General features: G+C 39.5%; 1 protein-coding gene across 1 annotated transcript; it reads left to right on the top strand.

Moving 5' to 3' along the window:
• The first annotated feature begins 11,321 nt into the window (after nucleotides 1-11,321).
• Nucleotides 11,322-23,810, top strand: HAS2 (hyaluronan synthase 2). Its single transcript, XM_004607644.2, has 3 exons — nucleotides 11,322-11,948; nucleotides 21,715-21,816; nucleotides 22,881-23,810. The coding sequence occupies exons 1-3, from the start codon at nucleotides 11,322-11,324 to the stop codon at nucleotides 23,808-23,810; spliced, it is 1,659 nt and encodes a 552-aa protein (XP_004607701.1).
• The last annotated feature ends 488 nt before the right edge of the window (nucleotides 23,811-24,298 follow it).

Consider the following 24,298-nt stretch of genomic DNA (forward strand, 5'->3'; position numbering starts at 1 on the left):
TTTTTTTTTAATTTGGGGGAAATTTGGAATACACATAGTGCTGCTTAGGGCTTACTCCTGGCTCTCTGTTCAGGGATCTCTTCATTCTAATTGAGATTTAGTTGAGATAATCTAGATTAGAATAGTACTGAAGTCTTTGTTTTATACTTGCAGAGCATCAATCCCTCCACTGATGTTTCGAGATCTCTCCATCACTGTCCTGTGGTCTCCCTCCTAACCCCTCAATTCCCAAGTCTTTGTATCTTGGGATTTGTTTTGGGATAAGTCACATTTTATAGGAGCTGAATCTAAGGAGAAACCAAATATGGTGGGAGAGATCAGGAAGAGATTTGGGATTACCAATACATATGATTTTCACTTTGGAGACTGTCCAAGAGTCAATAGAAAAACAATGCAGTGCTTAAATTCTATGCCAAGTCTTTTTGTAAGTTTCCCTTTTGACCAACATTTGAATGAAGTTTAGGATGGTAAAGTTCAGAAATCAAAATGCTTACTGGGAGAACTGACGTCTTATGGTCATTTGATCAATATTGATGGTGCAAATGAAGAGGCATCAGAAGCCTAGAAGTTCCAGATTCAGACCACAGTTGAGCTGACTAGCCTTGGCTCTGAGTCTCTGCTAGGATTGCTACAATAGGATGACTGTCATCCAGTTGCTCATCAGTTTGCTCGAGCGGGCACTAGTAACATCTCCATTGTGAGACTTGTTACTGTTTTTGGCATATCGAATTCTCCATGAATAGCTTGCCAGGCTCTACAATAGGATGGCACAGGAGGGAAAGGTTCATATTCAAAGCCAGTGTAGGAGAGGAGTTTAGAGGGGTATAATGTCAGGATCATACACTGCAATGTGCCTCAGAAGCAATAAGATCTCATTTAAAGACTTCATGCGGTTACCTCTTCCTTCCCAGAGCAGAGGCATTATGCTTGAGGATGTATATTAATACGCATCCTATCATAAACCATGTTTTTAGAGTTTAACCCAATGAATGACAAATTTGCCACAATTAGAATCAATTAAGAGATATAAAATTTTCTGTTGTCTGGGTAGCATTTCATTCTGATTAGCTTGTAGTTATCATCTATAAATAAATTATAGAGATGCCCAGGTGGGTTGGATGTACAACAGGATCTGGGAACAATGAGTTCTTAACTTTTTGTACCCCATAGTTTTCTAATCCACCATTAGCAGACGAATGTCTGATAACAGAATATGTGGTATTGTTACCAAGATGCCATTTTTTTTCTTTTAATTTAATTGAATCACTGTGAGAGCAGTTATAAAGCTTTCAGGTTTAAGACTCGGTCATACAATAATGAAACACCCGTCCTTCACCAGTGCACATTTCCCACTATTAGCACCCCCAGTATAGCCCCCATCTCACACCCCCCCCCTCCCTGTATGGCAGATGATGTCCACATTACTCTCTTTCTACTTTGATTACATTCAACATTTCAACACCGGACCCACCATTGTTGTTTGAGATTTTCCTCCAACAGTTAGATCTACTGAAAAGGCATCATTAGACACTATGTTTTCTATTCCTGATTATGAATAGCATAGGATGTCGCGCAGCTGCCGTAGCGGCCCCAAGATTTTGGAATTCTGGAATTTTAATAATTAAATCTGGAGGGGTTTCTGCCAAAAGCCACTGGGTTCCGGTACTTGTTTCTGAATCTCTGGGATCATGGCCATCCAGCAACTCGATCAGGAGTCAGAGAGGCCGTTTGCGGACTCTGGGTCTCATCTGGGTGGAGGAGGAAAAGGCCGGTGCCATCCCCTGCCCATGAAGCCCCCACATGCCTCCTTACTGAGGGCCCAAACCTGTCTGTCCACTGGCCTCTGGAAGACGGCAGCCCCCAAGCCTCCAGGGGGAAAAGGCGGTGGATCAGCACCTTTTCCCACCTGCGGAGGCCCAGGGCCGAACACTTAATTCAGAGTCTGAGCGCATTTCTGCCAAAAGCTGCTGGGTTCTGGTACTTGTTTCTGAGTCTCTGGAATCAAGGCCATTCAGCAACTGGATCAGGAGTCAGAGAGCTCAATGTACTTTTCTAGGGTCTTCTACATATAGTTTATACATATAGGCCTTGACCATACAACATGAGTTTTACAGGTAAGGAAAATATATTACCTAGGACCAGATTTTCTATTTATTAGATGTTATTTTGAGCAATGTATTCACTTAACAAATATTCGTTAAATACCTTCCTATTCCCCAGTTGCCCTTGTGTGTGTAAGCATTGCCCCCAGAAAAGACTGACTAGTTTTGGGGAGATTTTATTGGTTGTTTATGGGCCACATGTAGCAGTGCTCAGGGATTTCTATTTGTTCTGTGCTTAGGGATCACTCCTGGTGGAGCTCAGGAGATCATATAGGGTGCTAGGGATTGAGCCTTGGTTATTTGCGTGAAAGGCATGCACCTGACCCACTATACTATCTTTCCAGCCTCTAATTTTAAAATATAATGATGAAGAGAGAAAAATACACTATACTTTTGTAAAATTTAGTTTGGGTTAGGGCCATACCTGGTGATGTTCAGGTACTAATCTCAACTCTGTGCTTGGTGGTGGTTCAGAGTTATATATACACGAGTGGTGACTGAACCAAGGTCTCTTGCATGCAAACATGTGCTTACTCTAGCTATCTTTCTGCCCTTTCACTTTTTAAACTTATATTGTTCTTCCTTTTTGTCAAGCGAGTGAAGCCATTAATAACAATGACAAGAAGATAGCATTGAGTGCACCCCATCATTCATTGGTCTACAAAGAGAGATAGATCAAGAGAGAAGGATAAATTGGAATACAGAGTACTTACCTAGCTATAGTATCCCTGTAAAGCAATATTGTCCATGTTTTGCATATTAGGACTCAAGATTCAGAGAATGGACACCATCAAGGATTTTCTCTCTACACTCATCTTCTGCAGATCACCGTGATGAAGAGCTTGCACATATTACAACCAATATTCATGTTTCTAAAGAGCTCTTAGTGGCAGCAGTGATAATATTTTTAAAATCTCAATCCTACCACTCAACTTTTGAGTCTCAGGTATTAATTGTCCAAGGACACATAGCACATTCACAGAACAATCACAGAAGTGATTTATCTAAAGTAAAAAACAGCAACAACAACAAAGGTTTGAATCCATCTCCTCATAGCCCAGCAATCCATTCCACTATGCCACAGGTATTCCTTGTTACCTGGAAAACAACAGTTTAAAGGGCAGGGCAATCAGACTGATTAGGTAGCTGCTGGCACACTAGGACTAAATGTAAGCAAGTATCGCTGAGCTCTGTTAAGAATTTCTTTTGGCTATTTCAATGATTTTCCTCTTTCAGTCTTAGAACCTGTAAAATCAATATGGTTAGCTACCTGTAGATTAAAAAACTGAAAAGAAAAGTATTATGTAACTCATTCCTGACTCCGAACCATTAAAAGGGAATATGAAGAAGCCAAGGACATAGTTCAGCAGAAGAACACCTGTAAGACCCTGAGTTTGATCCCAAGCATTGAAGACAGGAAATCAGGAAGACAGGAAGGCAGGAAGAAAGGAAGGAAGGGAGGGAGAAAAGGAAGAAAGAAATCAGTGAGTCAGGAAGGATAAGTTGAGAGTGTATTTCCATTCAGCCTGGATCCACAGACCAATACAAAGTACTCACACACACACACACACACACACATACACACACACACACACACACACACACACACACACACACACACACACCCTAGAAATCAGTACAAAGCAATGTTTAGATTATTGCATTAGATACTATGAGAACACTATAGGTCCAATTGATTAAAAATATGATCTTATTGTTCCTCTGCTCCACCTCAGAATTCATAAAGAATTGACCTCAGAATTCATAAAGTTGTCCAGAGTACAGTTTGTTATTTCTGGAAATGCTCTCGGGGACCTTTTCTAGCTTAGTTCACTTATAGAACTTTGTTGTCTTATAAAGCTTGTCTGGTACTCCCCACTTAAATTCAGGTAACTGCATAGTAAATTATCTAGTGGTGAAAGGGGAAGAAAGAAAAAAAGAAAAATAGAAAGAGAGAAAGAAAGAAAGAAAGAAAGAAAGAAAGAAAGAAAGAAAGAAAGAAAGAAAGAAAGAAAGAAAGAAAGAAAGAAAGAAAGAAAGAAAGAAAGAAAGAAAGAAGGAAAGAAAGGAAGGAAGGAAGGAAGGAAGGAAGGAAGGAAGGAAGGAAGGAAGAGAAAAAAGAGAAAGAGAGGAAGAAAGAGAAAGAAAGAGAAAGGAAGAAAAAGAGGGATGGGGAGGGAGGGAAGGAGGGAGGAAGGAAGAAAGGAGGAAGAAAAGGAAGGAAGGAAGGAAGGAAGGAAGGAAGAGAAAAAAGAGAAAGAGAGGAAGAAAGAGAAAGAAAGAGAAAGGAAGAAAAAGAGGGATGGGGAGGGAGGGAAGGAGGGAGGAAGGAAGAAAGGAGGAAGGAAAGGAAGGAAGGAAGGAAGGAAGGAAGGAAGGAAGGAAGGAAGGAAGGAAGGAAGGAAGGAAGGAAGGAAGGAAGGAAGGAAGGAGACAGAAAACTCTTTTGCACGAGGAGTACCATTAAGCATGAGGAGTAGCAGTAAGCACTCAGCATATAGTCCCAGTTCTTGCAGCAGAGAGAGATAGCACAGCAGCTGGTGCTGTCAGTCTGCCTTGATTGGCTTAGTCCCAGTAGTCTTATTAATTCATTCAAAATGTGCCACACCCTGCGTTGGGGAAAAGGAATGCACCAGTTGATTGAGACACATAAGTCCCTGTGACCTTAGAGTGTATATGGTGGTACTTAGACAATCCGTCAGTCTTGGGGGAGAGAGTGACAGGAAATGAGGAAAGAGCAGGATGGAAAATTGTCTTAGAAGACTGGTAAGAGAAGGCCTCTCAGGAGATAATCTTTTGACCTCATCTCTGCAGCCTTTCCTAGATGCTGACTCATTTGAATTAACTCTCAGCTTCTCCCACATTTGAAACAGAAAGATAATATTATAAAACCTCTGGAAACTCAGTTCTAACTGCTGTTCTATTACAATGAGAACAGCTATTATACTCTCGCATCAACCTTTGTCCTCTGGTTAACACAAAAAGGGAAAGGGGCAAAAAAAATTTCTGATGTCCAGACTGGAGAGAGAGAAAGGATGACGGAAGGGAGTGTGCCATGTATACAGTTGACCTGGGTTCAGTCCTTGGCACCATAAATGGTCCCTATGCCCTGATAGGAGTGATCCCTGAGTGTGAAGCTAGGAGAAAAGCCTTAGCACAAGGTGTGACCCCCAAACAAACAAACTAAAAGATTTACCATACCCAATGACCAATAGAATACCTGGTTGGAACTTTATTCTGTGTCCCTTCAGTTATCTTCTCTTAAGTACTGGTGGTCCTTTATCAGTACTCAAGCAAATATCAATTCCACATAACAGCATAAAAACAGTTTTTAAAGATTTTTTCTAACCTTTTCTTATGTCACACATTTTATTAGTTGAATCCAAAGACTACTTCCAATTTGGCCAACATCTATTCAGCAAAATTTTGTTGAGAGAAGTGATCACCTGGTATTGTTACGCTGATAGAGTGAATCCTAACTCCTAGTTTTGTGACTTTGGACAATTTAGTTAAATAGCTAAGAGTCAGGGTCTCTTGATTTATGTCAATATTATTTCTAGTGAGTTTAATAATGTGACCTGTGGTTATTAACATGACAAGATCATGCTATGCAACAAGATAAGCAAATATTGCTCCACTGCTAGAAACTAAGAAACTGTGAATAAATTTTAGTTGGCATATGACAATGATGCCAAAGATGGTGTTAATTAAGTAAAGTTACATTTATGCACCCCAGAATAAATATAAATATGTAGTGGATGTCAACCAATAGCTAAGACAATGTTGCTTATCCTTGATATATCAGTGAATAGAAATTTAAGAAAATTTATCTGTTGACTTTATAGTCTGTATCACCATACATGGAGGCATTAAGTCATTGTCTAACATTAAGATTTTCCTAGAAGGCCAAGAAGACAGACCCATGGTTGGAAACTTGCCACAAGTGTATGTGTGTGTGTGTATGTGTGTGTATGTGTGTGTGTATATGTGTGTGTTGGGGGTAGGGGCCGAGGAGGGAAGCTAGGATAGAGAAGGAACCACTATAACAAAGATAGTTGGAAATGATCATTCTGGACAAGAACTGAGTGCTGAAAGTAGGTAAAGGGACAAACATGATAACCTTTTAGTACCTGTATTGCAAACCATAATGCCCAAAAAGTGGGGGAGGGAAGGCAAGAGAGAGAGAAAGAGAGAGAGAAAGTAATAAGAAAATAAGAAAAGTGCCATCATAGAGGCAGGCTGATTGGAGTGTGGCGGGAAGGAAACAGGTGATATTGGTGGTTGGAGTGTACACTGATAAAGGGATGAGTGATGGGGAACATTGTATCACTGAAACCCAATCATGAACAACTTTGTAACTGTGTATTTCATGGTGATTTAATTAAAAAAAATTCCCTAGAATTTTCTAAAGAATAGTACTTGGTGAATAATTGGTATCAAGTCCAATTTTAAAATTAAATAGTTGGATAACATCTTCCATTGACAGAAAATGACAAATTCTCTTAATGATTAATCTTCTGTATCACTGTATCACTGTCAATCTGTTGTTCATCTATTTGCTTGAGCAGGCACCAGTAATGTCTCCATTTTGAGACTTGTTACTGTTTTTGGCATATTGAATATGTCACGGGTAGCTTGCCAGGCTCTGCCATGCAGGCGAGATACTCTCAGTAGCTTGCCGGGCTCTCTGAGAGGGGCAGAGAAATCGAACTCGGGTTGGCCACGTGCAAGGCAAATGCCCTGACGCTGTGCTATTGCTCTTATAAAATAAAAATTTCTGATTTTTTTGTTTGTTTGTTTTTGGTTACATTTATTGGTGCTCAGGGCTTACTCCTGTCCTGGAAGGCCTTGGCAGACAGACCGTACATGGTACAAGGGTTGACCACATGCAAGGCAAATGCTCTATGCACTGAACGATATCTCTTGCCCCTGAATCCTTTTTCCATAGAAAAACAGTGCTTTGGGGGGATCTGGTTTTGAACTACATGTAGTTTCCAGTTTAGCACTAATGCCAGATGCCTGACTAGCAGTGTTTACTTATGTAATAATGGATTTGATGATCATCTCAGAAAGTCTTGCACATATGGTGCCCATGTCTGTGAATTTTCCCCGGGGAAATTATGAGGAAGCACATCCTGTGTGTCACTCTCTTGAGATCCATGTCTCCCTTCAGTCACACCCTAACTTGTGCCTTTTGCCCTTCAGCTGGTCCTGCGGCGCTACGTTTGTCATACCAGGCCACAATGTGAGACCTCCAGAATAAAGATTCCGTTTTAGCCACACTGCTGCTGTTCACTTGCAGCTTTTCCCAGGCTTCAAAAGGACCTTCTGTCCACTGCTATGATGTCAGAGGGTGTTCCCACTCGGGCTGCAGCCAGCAGATGCTCTGTGGTCACTCTGTGTCCACGTGTGCTGATAAAAGCTAGGAAAATGTGAATAATGGAAAAGAATGGCAGGGAGGCGTTTTGCTGGAGACGGTGATTTTAAACACAAGCGAAACACACACTTTAGCTTCTCCCTGGCAGAGAGTTTTAGTCTCCTTGAAATTTCTCACTCTTGTGAGAATGACTCATGTCTTGGAAATGACAAGTTCTGAGGCTGGTGCTCCCAGGCCTGGCAGGCATTGGTCAGTGTCTTTTGCAGAGTTTAAGCATCTCTTCCAGTCCTGATTAATGACAGTGATGATCTCTCTGGCCTTTCTCTACAGTCACCCAGGAGAAAGGTCAGCTTTTTCCCTTTCTCTAGAAGCCCGGCCTTCCTGCTTTATCAGGCCCACATGTCACATAGCTTGGGAGTAGGCATTTCCAGTTCAAGACACACATTTTCTTGTGACTTTCATCTCCTGGTTAGCTGATGTTTGACATTATCTTGTCTTTATTTTTTATTTCACAAACACTTTGAATTTTATTTCTCACTAAAATCTGTGAAGGGTCATTGACAAGTGCTCTTGTCTTTTTCTTTTCTTTTTTACCTTATTATTTTTTTCAGGCCTTGGAGAAGGACTCTCAAACAGTGCTTAGGGGACCGGGAACATGCCTCACAATACTTGATCTGGCTATGCTGGTCAATGGCTCAGTGTTTCACGCCTGCAATGTGTGTTCATTAAGTGGTGTTCATTAAGGCGACATCTATTGGTGTTGATAGGCGGGTGCCAGTGCCGTGCTGGGGACTGAACTCCAACTCCCCAGCTGGGGTGGGCTGGGGCAAACCTGGCAGTGCTCAGGGGCTATTCTTGGTTCTGTGCTCAGAAATGATCCCTGGAAGTGCTCAGGGGACCATATGTGGTAGCAGGGATAAACCACCATCAGATGGCTGAAGGGATGTTTGCACTCCAAGTGCCTTTTCTCCTGTGCTATTTTTCTGGCCTCTGAATTCTAGCCATTTGACTGATCTCTGCAAGCCCTCCTCTCAGCTCTTTTTACTAAAGGAAAGCAATGACTAGGTTGTGTAAGAAAGAACTAAACCCCAAAATGTATAATGGGTTAAAAAATAACAAAAACAGCCAACAGAAATTATTTGTTGCTAAGGTAGTATTGAGTGGTGGGCCTTTTGGACTCATTGAGTCCTACTTGGCAATTCAAGAGTGAAGCTTTCATGATCTTTGGGCCCTGCAATTTCCTAGGATGTTATTATTATGTACATCAAGCTTGTTAAAGGGGAAAAAATACAATAGAAGGAGATCAACCCTCTCTTCATTAATTAATTAATTAATTAATTAATTGGATTTGGCGGCCATACCTAGCCCGGTTCAGTGCCTGAAGGATATGGGAAGGACTATGTGGTGCCAGATATTGAACCCAGGCCTCCTGCATGTGAAATATGTATCTTTCTAGTTCCCCGCGCTTCCCTTTAAAAGTGCTTACTGGAAAGATCCCATCTTTAATTTCCACAGGGCTGGATGTCATGAGCACCTCATGCAGTTTTGTGTTTGCAAAGTGAAGGGACACACTTGGGAAGCAGCCTCACTAGAGTTTTTCCAAAATATAATGTCTGTCCTTTCAAGCCTCTTTAATGAGGGATAGCAAAGAATAGGATGCAAATGACCCATCCTGAGGAATAAACAACGGGCACAAAACTTGTAGCAGCCAAGACTATATTTAACATTATGTAGCTATTCAATTTGCCTTCACTTAGAATACAAATTTATAAATAGGATGTCCAAGAGGAGATTTTATAGTGATAATTGCTTAGTTTGAATTTGAATTTAAAAAAACTTACTTAATTTTCAAAAATTAGTTGAGGGCTGAGGAGATTGCTCAAAGGGCTGGAGCAGATGCTTTGCATATGTTAGACCTGAGTTCCATCTGGCACAACATGGTCCCCAAGTACTGCTGGGTAACTCCTAGGCATCACCGGTTATGACCCCACACAAAAACAAACACGTCCCCTCATATTAGCTGAATTGAAGAAAAAGATTACTAATATAATATGTAAGTGTACCCCAGACTCTGAAGTTGGTATGTATGACCAAGGATGGGGATTCTGCATGTATACCAGTTAGGCTGCTGGTTGCAGTTTATGTTTAGAAGAGGAATAAAGCATGTCAGCATGCTAGAAAAAAAATATAATTTTACTAAAAAATTTACTTTTTTTTTTACTGAGACTTCAAGATAGTTTGGGAAATAATAAAGTTGACCCTCAGGGTTAAGAAGATAATACAGTGGGTTGGATATTGCCTGGAATGCATCAATCTGGATTCCATCCTTAATATCAAATGTGGTCCCCCACATCCCCACCTGAGGTGATCCCTGAATACAGAGACAGAACTAAGCCCTGAGCACATCAAGTGTGGTACAGTAATACAGCCAAAAGAAATAAATAAATAAAAGAAAAATGACCTTACACTCAAATTGTTCAAACCTCAACTAAGAGATACACAGGTCTTAGAAGGAGTAGAACAATTAAACACTGTATCTTTGGGTCCTATTGTACCACAGCTATTCAGCTGGCAAAGAGTTGTAAAAAGAAAATACAATTCCATATCTTCTTTACTATTATTATTTTTTGTTGTATTTTGGGTCACACCTGGTGATGCAAAGGAATTACTCCTGGCTTTACTTACACTCAGGAATTACTCCTGGCGGTGTTCAGGGGACCATATGGGATACTTGGAATCAAACCTGGGTTGACAGTGTGTAAGACAAACGCCCTACCCACTGTGCTATTGCTCCAGCCCCTCTTTTTTAATTTTCAGTCGTTCTACCTTTCGTGCCTACTGGGTTTCAATAAGGTTCCTGGTCCACAGGATGTGACTATGTGGTATTAGTGATGATAGATGGAAAAAAATGACTAACAGGTCAAAGCAATGCATTTCCAAATTATAGGGTTATTATTGTGATTATTGTTATAGTCGTCTGTGCAGGACTACTAGGCATAAAAAATGTCAACAGAGATTTTGGAAATAATTGAGTCTAAACCCACTCATTTAGCAGATTAAAAACTCTAGCTCCAGAAAGATGCAGTGACTCAGCAGGATCACGTAGGTAGTTGATAGAGGAGCTAGTACTGGCATCCAGACATCCTGAATTCCGACCTGTGCATGGGCGCGGGGGTGTGTAAGCTGAAATTTGCCCCGGAGATAAAGTGAAATTACACTTGAGAGGCTTAGATTTTTTTTATTAGCAAAAATCTCTTGCTAACATTTTACTGGTTAGTGTGTGTGAAGGGGGGTGAAGGGCAACTTAATGTAGGAAGAAAGATGGTCTAGATCACCAGGAAATTGAAGTTCCCTGTCTAGCTGTAACCACATAAGAGTGGGTCATTAAATAAATGATCTCCCACACTGAAAATACTGCTTCTGTGAATCTATAACATAATATAGTTTATTATATTCTTCATACATGGCAGAGCCTGACAAGCTACCCGTGGTGTATTCAAATATGCCAAAAACAGTAACAACAAGTCTCACCATGGAGACGTTACTGGTGCCCACTCGAACAAATGAATAAACAACAGGACAACAGTGCTACAGTGCTATATTCTTCATATATTGATCTTATTTGGTTCTTGACATAGACCTCTGAGGTGTACCTAAAGAATACCCTTAGCCCAATTTTGCACATCTTTGAACGAAAGTACAGAAAATCACAAAGCTAGTGAAGTGAGAAACTCAGAGTTAGAAGACTGGGTACTTTTAGTCCAGCGGGCCCCCTGATACCATGTGTGTAACAAGTATGGAACAAGATGGTTAACCGAAAGTATCATTTGATTCTATTACAGATGCATTGTGAGAGGTTTCTATGTATCCTGAGAATAATTGGAACCACACTTTTTGGAGTGTCTCTTCTCCTTGGAATCACAGCTGCTTATATTGTTGGCTACCAATTTATCCAAACCGATAATTACTATTTCTCTTTTGGACTCTATGGTGCCTTTTTAGCATCACACCTCATCATCCAAAGCCTGTTTGCCTTTTTGGAGCACCGAAAAATGAAAAGATCACTAGAAACCCCCATTAAATTGAATAAAACCGTTGCTCTTTGCATCGCTGCATATCAAGAAGATCCAGACTACTTAAGGAAATGTTTGCAATCTGTGAAAAGGCTAACCTACCCTGGGATTAAAGTTGTCATGGTCATAGACGGGAACTCAGAAGATGACATTTACATGATGGACATCTTCAGTGAAGTCATGGGCAGGGACAAATCAGCCACTTACATCTGGAAGAACAACTTCCATGAAAAGGGTCCGGGTGAGACGGACGAGTCACATAAAGAAAGCTCGCAACATGTCACCCAATTGGTCTTATCCAACAAAAGTATTTGCATCATGCAAAAATGGGGTGGAAAAAGAGAAGTCATGTACACAGCCTTCAGAGCACTGGGACGAAGTGTGGATTATGTACAGGTAGGTTTCCAAATTCTTGCCAGGGCAAACATACATTTAAATAAAGCAGCTTTTGTATCTCTCCAGTAATATGCTATAGCCCATCCTAGTCCCTTCGGAAACACAGTACTCCTTTCAGTTCATTTGAAAACAGCATAGCTGTTGAAATGTATTTTGAAAAAGAGAGAGAGAGAGAAAAAAAGTCTTGAAATACTGTTAAGACTATCTATTAAACCGTTTAACTTGTGCAGTCTAATTGGTTGAAAATCAAGATTATTTTCAGCAAGAGACCCTTCCTTCTCCCCACAGCCCCATCCCCCCTTACCTTCCCTGCCCTCTTAGTTCTGCCAAGTAAAACCCAACGTCATTTTCCATGCTCTTAAAAGCTCTAACCGTGTAAGAAAATAGTGTCTGTCCAGGCAGAAGGGTCTTGAGAAAATCTGCAAACCCAATGAGGGTTATAGATGCTTTTTCTCAGAGAATGGGCAATATAGGATAGTGAGAGCAATTTCTATTTAAAGGGATATAGATTTCCACAGTGAAACATTGAATGAAAAGGAAAATGAAAAAAGGGGGGGGATAAAAGCTTCCCAGAGCAAGACCAAAGTAATGTTTATTTCACTCCCCAAACAGCATTACCTCACTCACTGCAGCTTGACCTTTGAAAGCGTTTGTGATGGTGTTTGTCTGAAAATGAGGCTGTGGCTCTCATTAATTTTCTGACTGGTCACCCTAGGGTTTCTTTCTGAATTCCCATTAAAACTTCCTTCTTTTAAAACATCAATAAATTCCCTAGGAGTTTTGAAGCTGTTATTATCATTTTTAGTGTTTTGGTTCTATTTGGGTCATGATGATATCAAGAAGGCGGGGGATATCTCCAGTTTGAAAAATCACTTTAGCACTTTTAAGAATGGAATTCTAATATTTCAAAAATCTACTCTATTCTTTAATTCCCTAAGTGCTAGGATAGATGCCATGCCGTAACTGGTCAGGAGGTCTCTCCATGTAAGGGGTTGGAAATGAGCACTGGCTTTAGAGTGAAATGACAGAATTATTAGGCACAGGTAATACTAATTTTTTGGCTTGAGTGGAACCATCTCTTTGAGCCCCTGTTCTCTGAATAGAATAGTATTACAAAGTTATTTGATAGTTATTTCAAATAATGAATTTAGTGTAGCTCAGAAGACATATTAATGGTGTTAATATTGTTATTTTTATATAATCATCTACTTGAAAATTATTACACACCATCTGTAGTGTTAAGAATGGTTAAAAATACCTGATGATATGAGGCATTTGTCCTACTGGTACAAATCTCTAATCTCTCTTCTAGTGAGTTTGCAGAGTTTCATCCCTAACTTTCTTCCAGTTTGTAGAACTTTCTTAGTTAAGGTAGCTTTATGAATATGGATTTTTAAAAAAAAACTTGTTTACATAGTCAACTGCAGGTCCAGATGAGAGGATGAAATAATTTTTTTAAAAAGAAGTAACGCCTAGGGAACTCAACAGAGGATTGGCCAAATGAAGTTCTGAGCTTAAGATGATGAGAGAACATCTGTTTTCTTATGTTGCCTTTAATTCTAGTGAAAACAATTGCGATGTTTTTCATTTCTAATCAAGGAATTATTGTGTGGGTTTTATTTTCTTTTTCTTTTTAACCTGCTCCTCCCAACCCCCCTTCTTCCATCATTCTTGTTTTGAGTTTTGCTTGTAGCCTTGACAACTTGACACTGTGCCTGCCCAGGAAAAAAAGTAATACAAAAAATGAAATGTTAAGGAGCCATAGTCAGGCTTGAGAACCTTTCTTCTTTCAAGTTGAAGTCTCCAGTGAGACTGAGCCCTGAGTCTTCTTAGGTCTTATAGGCACTCAAAAAAGGGAAAATATAAAAGGTGTCTTTTGACTTTTTAAAACCAGTTTAGGGGCTGGAGCAATAGTACAGTGTGTAGGGCATTTGCCTTGCACGCGGCCAGCCCGGGTTCGATTCCCAGCATCCCATATGGTCCTCTGAGCATTGCCAGGGGTGATTCCTGAGTGCAGAGCCAGGACTAACCTGTGCATTGCCAGATGTGACCCATAAGGCAATATATATATATATATATATATATAAAATCAGTTTATCCCATTCTGTCTCCCCGATCTTCAACCATTCACACCTTATAAAAATAGAAATTTCATAATGTTCAAAATAATAAACTCTCATCTCCCATTCTTATGGACAGGGACCCTTAGGAAGTTGCAAAGCCGAAACTACAGAAAGTCAAAGGGGAGGAGGGGCTGAAATATGTTGGCTATTCAGCATTGTAAGTGATTGGACCCGGAGTGCAGATTCATTTGGGTGCAAAAATGAGGAAAAGGGGACTAGGGGAAAACAAAAATAGGAGTCTGTTTACATGCCTCCTAGCCTGGCTGAAGCACACTGCTCAACTGTGTAGAGATGGCCGAAATGACTGGTTTCCATTTGCAGTTTGTCCTTGGCACTGGTCAGTACTCCTTTCTCCTGCTTTCAGGGCTTCTTGTTTCATATTTTCACCGATACCCCAGTGCCCTACTCTAACTCCTTCTCATTTAATGACTAACAGATAATCTGCCTCAGAAGAAAGAGAAAAGTACTGATTCTGAGTGGCATTCTGTTCTTTCATTCTCTCGCTGTAATTCTCAAGAGCACATGATGAACCTTTTTTCCTATCTCAATGTTTATCTCTCTGCCCATACTCTGGCCTTATTTTGGTTTCTTCTAGAATAAGATTTTCAGGATGGGAGAGACAACTCAAAAAGCTAGAACACATCTGCTGCATATGGGAGTCCTGGTTTGCATCCAAGGCATTACATGTCATGGAAGTGTCACCATGCATAGCCAGGCATGAGCCACTGGGCCCCAGAAAAAAATAACTAGAGCAAGGCTTTCCATCTCTATTTCTCTAAATCTCAGCATTCCCCTTTGATTTTTCTCCACTCTTACTATTTTATTAAAAGAATACTAACATGGAATATGGATGAAAATTTTAGTCTAGGACAAAACCATTAGAATAACAAATTCATTGATGGTGGTTGTAGATGTTTTCAGAGTGACAGAAGATAGAAAAACAGAAAAAGAAAAAGTGAAAAGTGAAGATGAAAAAGTATGAAGGAAGTTTTCTTAATTTTGAATCAAGGTGTTTTTTTTTTTTAAAGTGTTTGACTTCTCTGGCTATGACTTAAGGTAGGAAAAAATGTGTGTGAGCACTGTAGCCAGGCATGTATGTGCCTCCTGGCTATCACAACGGCATCAGCAACCAGGGTAAGCTGGATGAGAAAAGGAAGACAAATATATAAAACTACTACAGAAAAATGTAAGGCAAAGATTATTATTACTGTTTCAAAATGGTATGTATATTCACCTTTTTAATTTACCACAATAATATGCAATATGATAGCACAGTGGGTAGGGTGTTTGCCTTGCATGCAGCCGACCCAGGTTCAATTCCTCTGCCATTCTTGGAGAGCCCGGAACTCTACCGAGAGTATTCCACCTGTAACACAGAGCCTGGCAAGCCTGGTAAGCTACCTGGTATTTGATATGCCAAAAACAGTAACAAGAAGTCTCACAATGGAGACATTACTGGTATCCACTCGAGCAAATCAATGAGCAATGGGATGACAGTGATACAGTAATACCATGATGGTGTTACATTTAAAAACATAGTAGAGAAAAATGAGCAAATTAAAATCATCTTCAGCAAAAGAATGAGACAGAAATACTAAGATTTAGTGTCTGCTTTCATATCTGGCTATTTTTTTTTTCTGAGTGACTGGGAGTCACACCCAGCTGTACTCAGGGCTTATTCTTAACGTTCCTGGCAGGGCTCTGGGGAGCCATAGGCGGTGCCAGGGATAGAACCTAGGTTGGCTGCATACAAGACAAGCACCCTACCTGCTAGCTACTGTTTCTTAGGCCAAAGTTTGTCTAATTTTTCCTAGTTTTATTTGGCGGATTTAGGGACCATCCTCATTAGTGCAAGGGGTTACTCCTGGCTCTATGCTCAGGGTTGCTTCCATTGGTACTCAGGGACTATATGATAAGGGATTGAACCCAGAACGCCTTCAATCAAAGCCTGCCTTCAGCCTGCTGTATAGTATCTCTTTCTCTCATCCTTCTCTTGTTTTAAAACCAATTTTGGTATTAGAGTACATTTACCTTTTTGTGCCTTATCTTTCTTATATGTATATCAGAAGAATATAAAAAATACCTTTTGCACCAGAGAGAATATAGCAGGTAAAGTGCTTGTCTTGCATGGAGATGACCCAACTTTAGGCACTGGCACCACATATTAATCCCATGAGCACCACCAGGAGTGATCCCTGAGTACAGAGCCTAGAGTAAGCCCTGAACATTCTGTATGTTTCCCACACAAGCTCTTTCCATCAAATAAAAGCAAATTTTGGTATCTAGATTATACCATCACTTTGTTTACTCTTATCACCAAATACAGATATTACAATATAAGTGGTGATAAAAGAAATGATAACTCTTGCCTTGCATTTAGAATTTTCCAGGTAGAAAAATGTATAGTAAACAAGAAAGTTTTCTGAAAGGGTAGATGATAGGAGGCAATTTTATTATTAATTCAATGTGTAAGCATTTTACATAGCTGACATATTTTGAGTAAAAAAAGTAAGAAATCTTTCAAAACATGAGACTTGACCTTCATCAGTGGTGCATTGTAGAAATATAAATCACTTTTTTCAGTGAAATGTGTCTGTAATTTCCAAGTAAGTACTATAGTGCCTTTGTGTTCACCATTTCCAGATATATGTGGAGTGACCCACTTTGAGCCACTCCCTTTGTTGTAGTTAAGGTGGAACAAGATTACATTTTGCTTTTATTTTTTTGCCTTACCTCTTATCCTATAATCAAGTAACTTCTTCATAGAATGTGCTTTTCACATTTTTGTGCTCTTGCATTTTAATTTTTATGATGAGGCTCCTTAAAATCAACCACAAGTAGAGTTTTAATTGCTGTCTACTGTTAACACAAAAAGGCTGCGTTGCCTTATAGAGAAAATAGATTTGTTAGGTGAGCTTTATTCAGACACCAGCTATAGAACTGGTGGACATGAGTGTTAATGAACCAAAAGTATTTAGTAAATCAAGGTATTTTTAAGTAGACACAGAAAGGAAACAAGGCTGTAACCAGAGGTCTGAAGGAACCTAAAACTATTTCTGCTAGGAATATTTTTGGTACTTGCTAATTCAGTATTTTTGGAAACTCTATAAACCATAACCTCTTGAATAGTGAGACTGCACCATATAACATGTACTGTGATTCTGTTCTGTGTAGGAAGTCTAAGTAACTAAAATATGTGGCGAGTCAGTGATAAAATGGCTTGTGTTTCTTTGTTTATTTTAGAGAATTGGATGAATATATATTAATATTAAGAGTGGGGAAAACAGAATTCTAGACTCAACTCTGCTGCTTACTCAATCTGGGCCTGAATTGAGTCATCAACGAACAGATGGTCTCTAAGATAATTCCAGTCAGGATGAAAACTCTAAGTCAGTATTGTTTAAAATCTGACATTTAAATTTCTTTGCAGTAATATATCTTGATGCTGCAAGTCTAGTTTCAGTAAAAACATGAAAACTATCAAAATTTGGTTTTAATGTATCAGTTTCTATGTTTCTCACTTTCTCCATTTGCTCTTTCATAAGTTGAACTTTAGATTAAAAACCTTGATTCAAGGATGACTATTACAGGATATGCTGATTCCCTTCTTTAGAACACAGCTAAATACGGATGATTGCCAGACTAAGCCTTAAAAGTGACATTTTGCTTCCCACTTTTCAAGGTGTCCTGTCACCTGAGCTATAAACCTATTACTTCAGTCATGTCCAAACATTCCTAAAAAGGGTGAGAGAATAATCAAATAACTCCCTTAAAATGCTTTACTATTTTGAAAATATTACAGATTGACAAAAAGCAAGAGTTGTTTTCTAGTAATTTGAATAGTTCATTCTACTATGAAAGGCATGGTAATCCTTTCTAAGAAGAGCAATAATTTTCTTAGCTGTCTCTGATGTAGAGGCTTTCTCTGGGCTGGACTTGAGACCCTAATTACTATAAAGTAATGCTTTCTTCCTGTAGTGATAGCACAGTGGGTAGGGCATTTGCCTTGCATGTGACCCACCTGGGTTAGATTCCTCTGTGCCTCTTGGAGAGCTGGGCAAGCTACTAAGAGTATCCCGCCTTCATGGCAGAGCCTGGCAAGCTAACCATGACATATTTGATATGCCAAAAACAGTAACAAGTCTCACAATCGAGACATTACTGGTGCCTGCTCGAGCAAATCAATAAACAACGGGAGGACAGTGCTACAGAGCTACAATTCTTTCCTCCTATCCATCCCTATTCCAAATGGCATACCATTATACTTTTTATAAACATCTTTCTTTTATTTTTGAGGGCATGAGGGTGTGTGGGGGGGTGGGGTGGGTATTACTGGTTTGATTTCAAGGGGTGTTTTATCTTAAAACACTTAGGGTTATTTAAAATTTGGTATATGCCTCTTGCCTCTCTAATCATTTGCCATTTTCGGGTAGCAAAGTCATGACCAAGAGTAAATTCTAAGCACTGCTGAAAGAAATAGTTTTACTCTGTCCAGGTCAACATAGAAGGTCAAGGTTAAGAAAGGGTTGAGCCTTACAAGCAGGAAAAGGGTGAAGGCAGAAGCAATAGAAGGGGTCTTGATTTATTTTCAACCTGTTTCCTCATTAGAGGCAGTTAGAGTCATTAAAATTTCCTCTTGCTGTGTAGCTCTCAGTGTCCTTTGAAGTGGTATGGTGCTGGCGGAAAGGGTGGAAGGGGAGGGCTTCATCAGTCAGTCTGAAAGGAAGCACATTAAAATAGTGAAACATGGAGACTTGGCATTTTAGATTTGGAATTTGGAATTTGAAAGGCGTTTGCTAGACAAGTAACACTATTCTTAGGCTTGGTGAGCTTTTTAATCTGTGTTGCAACTCTTCAACTTTGCTGTGTTCATACATGTGAGAATAGTCATAAAGAGTAAGAGTATGAATATGTCTATTGAGTGCCCATAAAACCACTATGGGGACTTGGAAGATATGATATGTTAAAGATCATGCTTTGCATCTCTGGGACGTCTATATTCAATTTCCTATATCACATGCTCTCTTGAACAACACTCTAGAGTATTCAACTGGGTGTAGCCACTGAGCACTGCTGAGTATGGACCTACACGAAAACCAAACACATACACACACAGACCCCTCCACACACAGACACATACACATACACACACATACACACATACACAATACACACATTCTAAAACTTGACTTATAGACACTCAACGCTGACCTTCAGATAATTTTCGTATGTCACAAATATTTTCCTTTGGTTTATTCAACTATTTAAAAGTATGAATACATTTTTCTTCCTCATAGTTCAAGACAAAGCAGGTTGCAGATTGGACTTCTGCTGTAACATTTTTTTGTCAACTTCTGTGTGTGATAGGTATTGGGAAGAGTCACCTAAGTCTTGGCTAGAGCAGAGCAGGAGGAAAGGGGATGGATGTCAGAACTTTAGTGGATGGTTTTGTGGTTCAGACTAAGTTGCCTTTATCTTTCCAATATTTTCTTACTCTAGACACCCCCCACTCATTTCAGTTACATGTTGGTGACTTCCTTCATTTCTCTATCACCTAGTGAGAACTCTTACAACCAGTGTTCATGTAGTTTAAGCAAATTGCTTTCATACGTTCACTGTGGCCAGAAAGACATTTCTGATTTGTTAACTAATTGTTTCTTGTGTGCAGATCATGTCCTGTAGTTTTCCTAAGAGCAGGTACATGTGTCTCACAGCTTCAAGCCCAAAGTTAAATAAATAGCCAACATTTGTAAAATGACATAATTGCTATTAGTCTGTGAAGAGACTCTAGAAATTCTGTTGCGAGTATTCTAATTTGAAGAAAGTCAAAAGTTACCCTCTGGACACACTTGCAGATAAATTTGATGAGGCCCGCTAATACACATGCTTTCCAACCTGTTACACAGGGCTTTCTAGTTGGCATTCTGTCACCAGGCAGTATCCCAAACTTAAAGACCTTTAAAGCACTTTCATCCCATTGTGACAACCCCCTTCCTCAGAGATTCCTGAGTGCTTTCCCTCCTGCCACAGTTCAACTTAGCGTGTGAACAATCTTTCTCAGAGAACTTTTGGCACATTGCTGTTGGAAATTGGGGAGGGCCGGTGACCAAATTAAATATGCACGACCTCAGAAGTTTGGTTCCACTTTAGTCATTTCAAAGAAGCAGTTTGCTTGGCTTGCTCCCGCTCACAAGCAGGGGCAGAGTTATTTGAACATGAATTCTGGATTGCCCCCTTCCTGTTGTTTTTACGCTTATTTTAGCTTTCTGGTTTTACCTTTCCTACTTTGGGTAAATAGAGGTGGGTGTGGCCTTTAAGCTCAGGAGACTGGACTCTGAAGGTGGGTTGAACTTGGGCTTTCACCTTTTTTTGCCTACTTTACCAGCCTCCAGTGCGGTTGTTGCCATATGTGTATCAGCACTTGACAAGGCATTTGAGAGATAAAAACTCTGCCTAAAGAGGAATTTTTTATTTATTTACTTATTTATTTTATTTATTTTTATTTCTTTGTTTCTTTTATTGAATCACCGTGAGATATAGTTACAAGCTTTCATGTTTGAGTTATAATCACACAATGATCTAACACCCATCCCTCCACCAGTATCCCCAGTATATCCCAATTTATCTACGCGCCCCCTTGCCTCCATGGCAGACAATATTCCCCACACTCTCTCTCTCCTTTTGGGCATTATGGTTTACAATGCAGGTACTGAGAAATTATCATGCTTGATCCTTTATCTACTTCCAACACACATTTCCCATCACGACCGATTCCTCCAATCCTCATTTTCTTAGTGATCCCTTCTAAGAGAAATTTTTTTTAAAGCTTTGAGACTTGAGGTTCCTCAGGACATATCCAGACATTAATAAAATTTTATTTTCTATAAGGAAAAATGATAGCCTAATTTCTGTCATGTGAAATGTTGAGTACAAATCCAAAATCCTATTTTCTATAATGAAAAATGATCACCTAGTTTCAATGAAGTGTTTTATCTGATGGACAGAGAAATAATTGAAAGAGCTGAGCAAAAGTTTTGAATATGAGAAGCCTGGGTTCCTTTGCTGGCACCACATGGTGCCCTAAAAACTACCAGGAATGACTCCTGAGCAATAAGCCAAGAGTAGCAATTGAGCATCTTTAGTTATAGTCTCAAAACAAGAAAACAAAATGCATTTATGAGACTATAGTAGACCAGAATAGAATGTCAAAAATAACAATAGCTAATTTTGATTTAGAAAATGAATACTTTTAAATAAGCAAAATAAAAAATTTAAAATCCAAAACTAACCCCCCAATACTATAATTAGCTAAATCCAGAGAGGTTATTAAGTTCACTTTTATAACTGAACATCCCACATACTCCTTAAGCCATAAATTCTAATAATACATTTAAGCTGCTGCTTTTACCAGATAACCATGTTAGGATTAACATTAACTTAAATATTGAGTCACTAAAAAACAAACTCTTTGTTTTGGCCATGATATAGCAGACTCATAATTGTGCTACTTGCTCACTGTGTCCTGTGATTCAAAGACTGAAAGCATAACATATATACCCAATTTTATACCCGATTTTGTCTGCATAGATTATGCTCATAGTTTTTGCCTTTCTTTTACTTAATTTCTATTTGCTTCTTTGCAGGTTTGTGACTCAGATACCATGCTTGACCCTGCTTCATCTGTGGAGATGGTGAAAGTTTTAGAAGAAGACCCCATGGTTGGAGGTGTTGGGGGGGATGTCCAGGTATATTTGGCTTTGTTCTTTGCATGAGTTATGTTTAATACACTTCAAACATTCTTACTAAATGATTCCTTGAGTCTATAGCTACTACGTGCCAAACTATTTGCCAGGTATTATTTTTGGTGCTGAAGACCTTAGAAAGTGCCTTAGACTCATTTCACTGTCTCCAATCTGAATGAAATCATTGAGCTTTTTTTTACTTAATCCTGGGCATCACCATGGCTATAGGGTATAATATGTTATATTCAACAAAATGTCAATGTGTAATGGTTTCTGCTACAAATGCTTTGGCCATAACAGTATTTTTATAAAACTTGATATTGGAATTAATTTATTTGTAAGGGTAAGGACATACAAGTATGATCTGAAGAGTTAGTACAAGTTTAACTTTGCATGCAGCTAATACCAGTTTAACCGTGGTCCCTTCTATGGCTCCTGAACATGTCAGGAGTGATGACTGAATGCAGAATCAGGAGTAAGTCCTGAGTACTTTCAGACATAGTCACAAACTCACCCCCCCATAAATATAATGAACTATAGTATGGCAGAGATGTATTCCATGTCTTATATCTGGATATTTAAAAGCTGTCCTGTAAGTAGTTGATCAAAAAATCCAGATTGCTGGGGCTAGAGTGATAGCACAGAAGTAGGGCATTTGCCTTGCTCGGGACCAACCTGGGTTTGAGTCCCAGCATCTCATATGGTCCCCTGAGCACTGCCAGGAGTAATTCTTGAGTGCAGAGCCAGGAGTATCCCTGTGCATCATCAAATGTGATTAAAAAGCAAAAAACAAACACATCAGTGTTCAGGGCTTACACCTGGTTGTGCATTCAGGAATTACTCCTGGAGGGTCTCAAAGAACCATATGTGGTGCTTGAGGATTGAACTGAGGTAAACACAACTAATCAAATTGATCTAATAATACAGAATCAGAGAAAAGTTCTGTATAATTATTTCACAAAAAAGGAAATCAAGCAACAAAGATAGTAACCTCACAATGATGTAGATTTTGTTGATATTTTTAGCAGTGTCTTAGCTTTTATTTACTAATATTTTTCTTCTTGCAGATTTTAAACAAATATGATTCCTGGATCTCCTTCCTCAGCAGTGTTAGATACTGGATGGCGTTTAACATAGAGAGGGCCTGTCAGTCTTATTTTGGGTGTGTGCAGTGCATTAGTGGACCTCTGGGAATGTACAGAAACTCACTGCTCCATGAATTTGTGGAAGACTGGTACAATCAGGAATTTATGGGCAGCCAATGCAGTTTTGGTGATGACCGGCATCTAACAAACCGGGTGTTGAGTCTGGGCTATGCAACAAAATACACAGCTCGATCTAAGTGCCTTACCGAAACACCTATAGAATATCTCAGATGGTTAAACCAGCAGACTCGTTGGAGCAAATCCTACTTCCGGGAGTGGCTGTACAATGCGATGTGGTTTCATAAACATCACTTGTGGATGACCTACGAAGCGGTCATCACTGGATTCTTCCCTTTCTTTCTCATTGCCACAGTCATCCAGCTCTTCTACAGGGGTAAAATTTGGAATATTCTTCTCTTCTTGTTAACTGTGCAGTTAGTAGGTCTCATTAAATCATCCTTTGCCAGCTGCCTTAGAGGAAATATCGTCATGGTCTTCATGTCTCTCTACTCCGTGTTATATATGTCAAGTTTGCTTCCCGCCAAGATGTTTGCAATTGCAACCATAAACAAAGCTGGGTGGGGCACATCTGGAAGGAAAACCATTGTTGTCAATTTCATAGGACTCATTCCAGTATCGGTTTGGTTTACAATCCTCCTGGGTGGTGTGATTTTCACCATTTATAAGGAATCTAAAAAGCCATTCTCAGAATCCAAACAGACTGTTCTAATTGTTGGAACGTTGCTCTATGCATGCTATTGGGTCATGCTTTTGACGCTCTACTTGGTTCTTATCAATAAATGTGGCAGGCGGAAGAAGGGGCAACAGTATGACATGGTGCTTGATGTATGATCTTACATTGCTTGATGTTTGCAGTCACACATGCAGACACATACAAACCTTAGTTCCTCAAGGGACTGTACAATATTGTGGCATAGGATAATGCCATCAAAGGAGACATATCACTGCTGCTGGGACTTGAACAAAGACATTTCTAGGGGGTTATGTTGATTTTGCCAAAGTAAAACTATCCATCAACAAGAAGAAACATTTAACTTGTTATTTCTATGAAAATGGGAAGAATTCTTTGTTTATGCACTTTTTTTCCTTACTGTACATCTGCCTACCAGTGTTTTGCCCTATATACCTCACTAGCCATGCTTTATGTGGGTAATCATGGAAGAAAAGGATTTTGGAAACTCAAGGAAAAGATCTTTCAACACATACAACCTACTAACTTATGGACTGTGTTAATAGTTTTTTGTTGTTTTTTTTTTCCCCTTAGAATTGATTTCTGTTTAACTCCGCCAAATGAAATGCCAAAGGAAAATTTAAAGGCC

This window comes from Sorex araneus, chromosome 2 (assembly GCF_027595985.1).
Source record: "Sorex araneus isolate mSorAra2 chromosome 2, mSorAra2.pri, whole genome shotgun sequence".
Lineage (NCBI taxonomy): Eukaryota > Metazoa > Chordata > Mammalia > Eulipotyphla > Soricidae > Sorex > Sorex araneus.

What these genes read in the sequence shown, in the direction of transcription:
- HAS2 (XM_004607644.2), top strand. Translation starts at nt 11,322, where the DNA reads ATGCATTGTGAGAGGTTTCTATGTATCCTGAGAATAATTGGAACCACA. An exon ending in GAAGTGTGGATTATGTACAG is followed by an intron (nt 11,949 to 21,714) that starts GTAGGTTTCCAA and finishes GCTTCTTTGCAG; the next exon opens with GTTTGTGACTCAGATACCAT. An exon ending in GTGTTGGGGGGGATGTCCAG is followed by an intron (nt 21,817 to 22,880) that starts GTATATTTGGCT and finishes TTCTTCTTGCAG; the next exon opens with ATTTTAAACAAATATGATTC.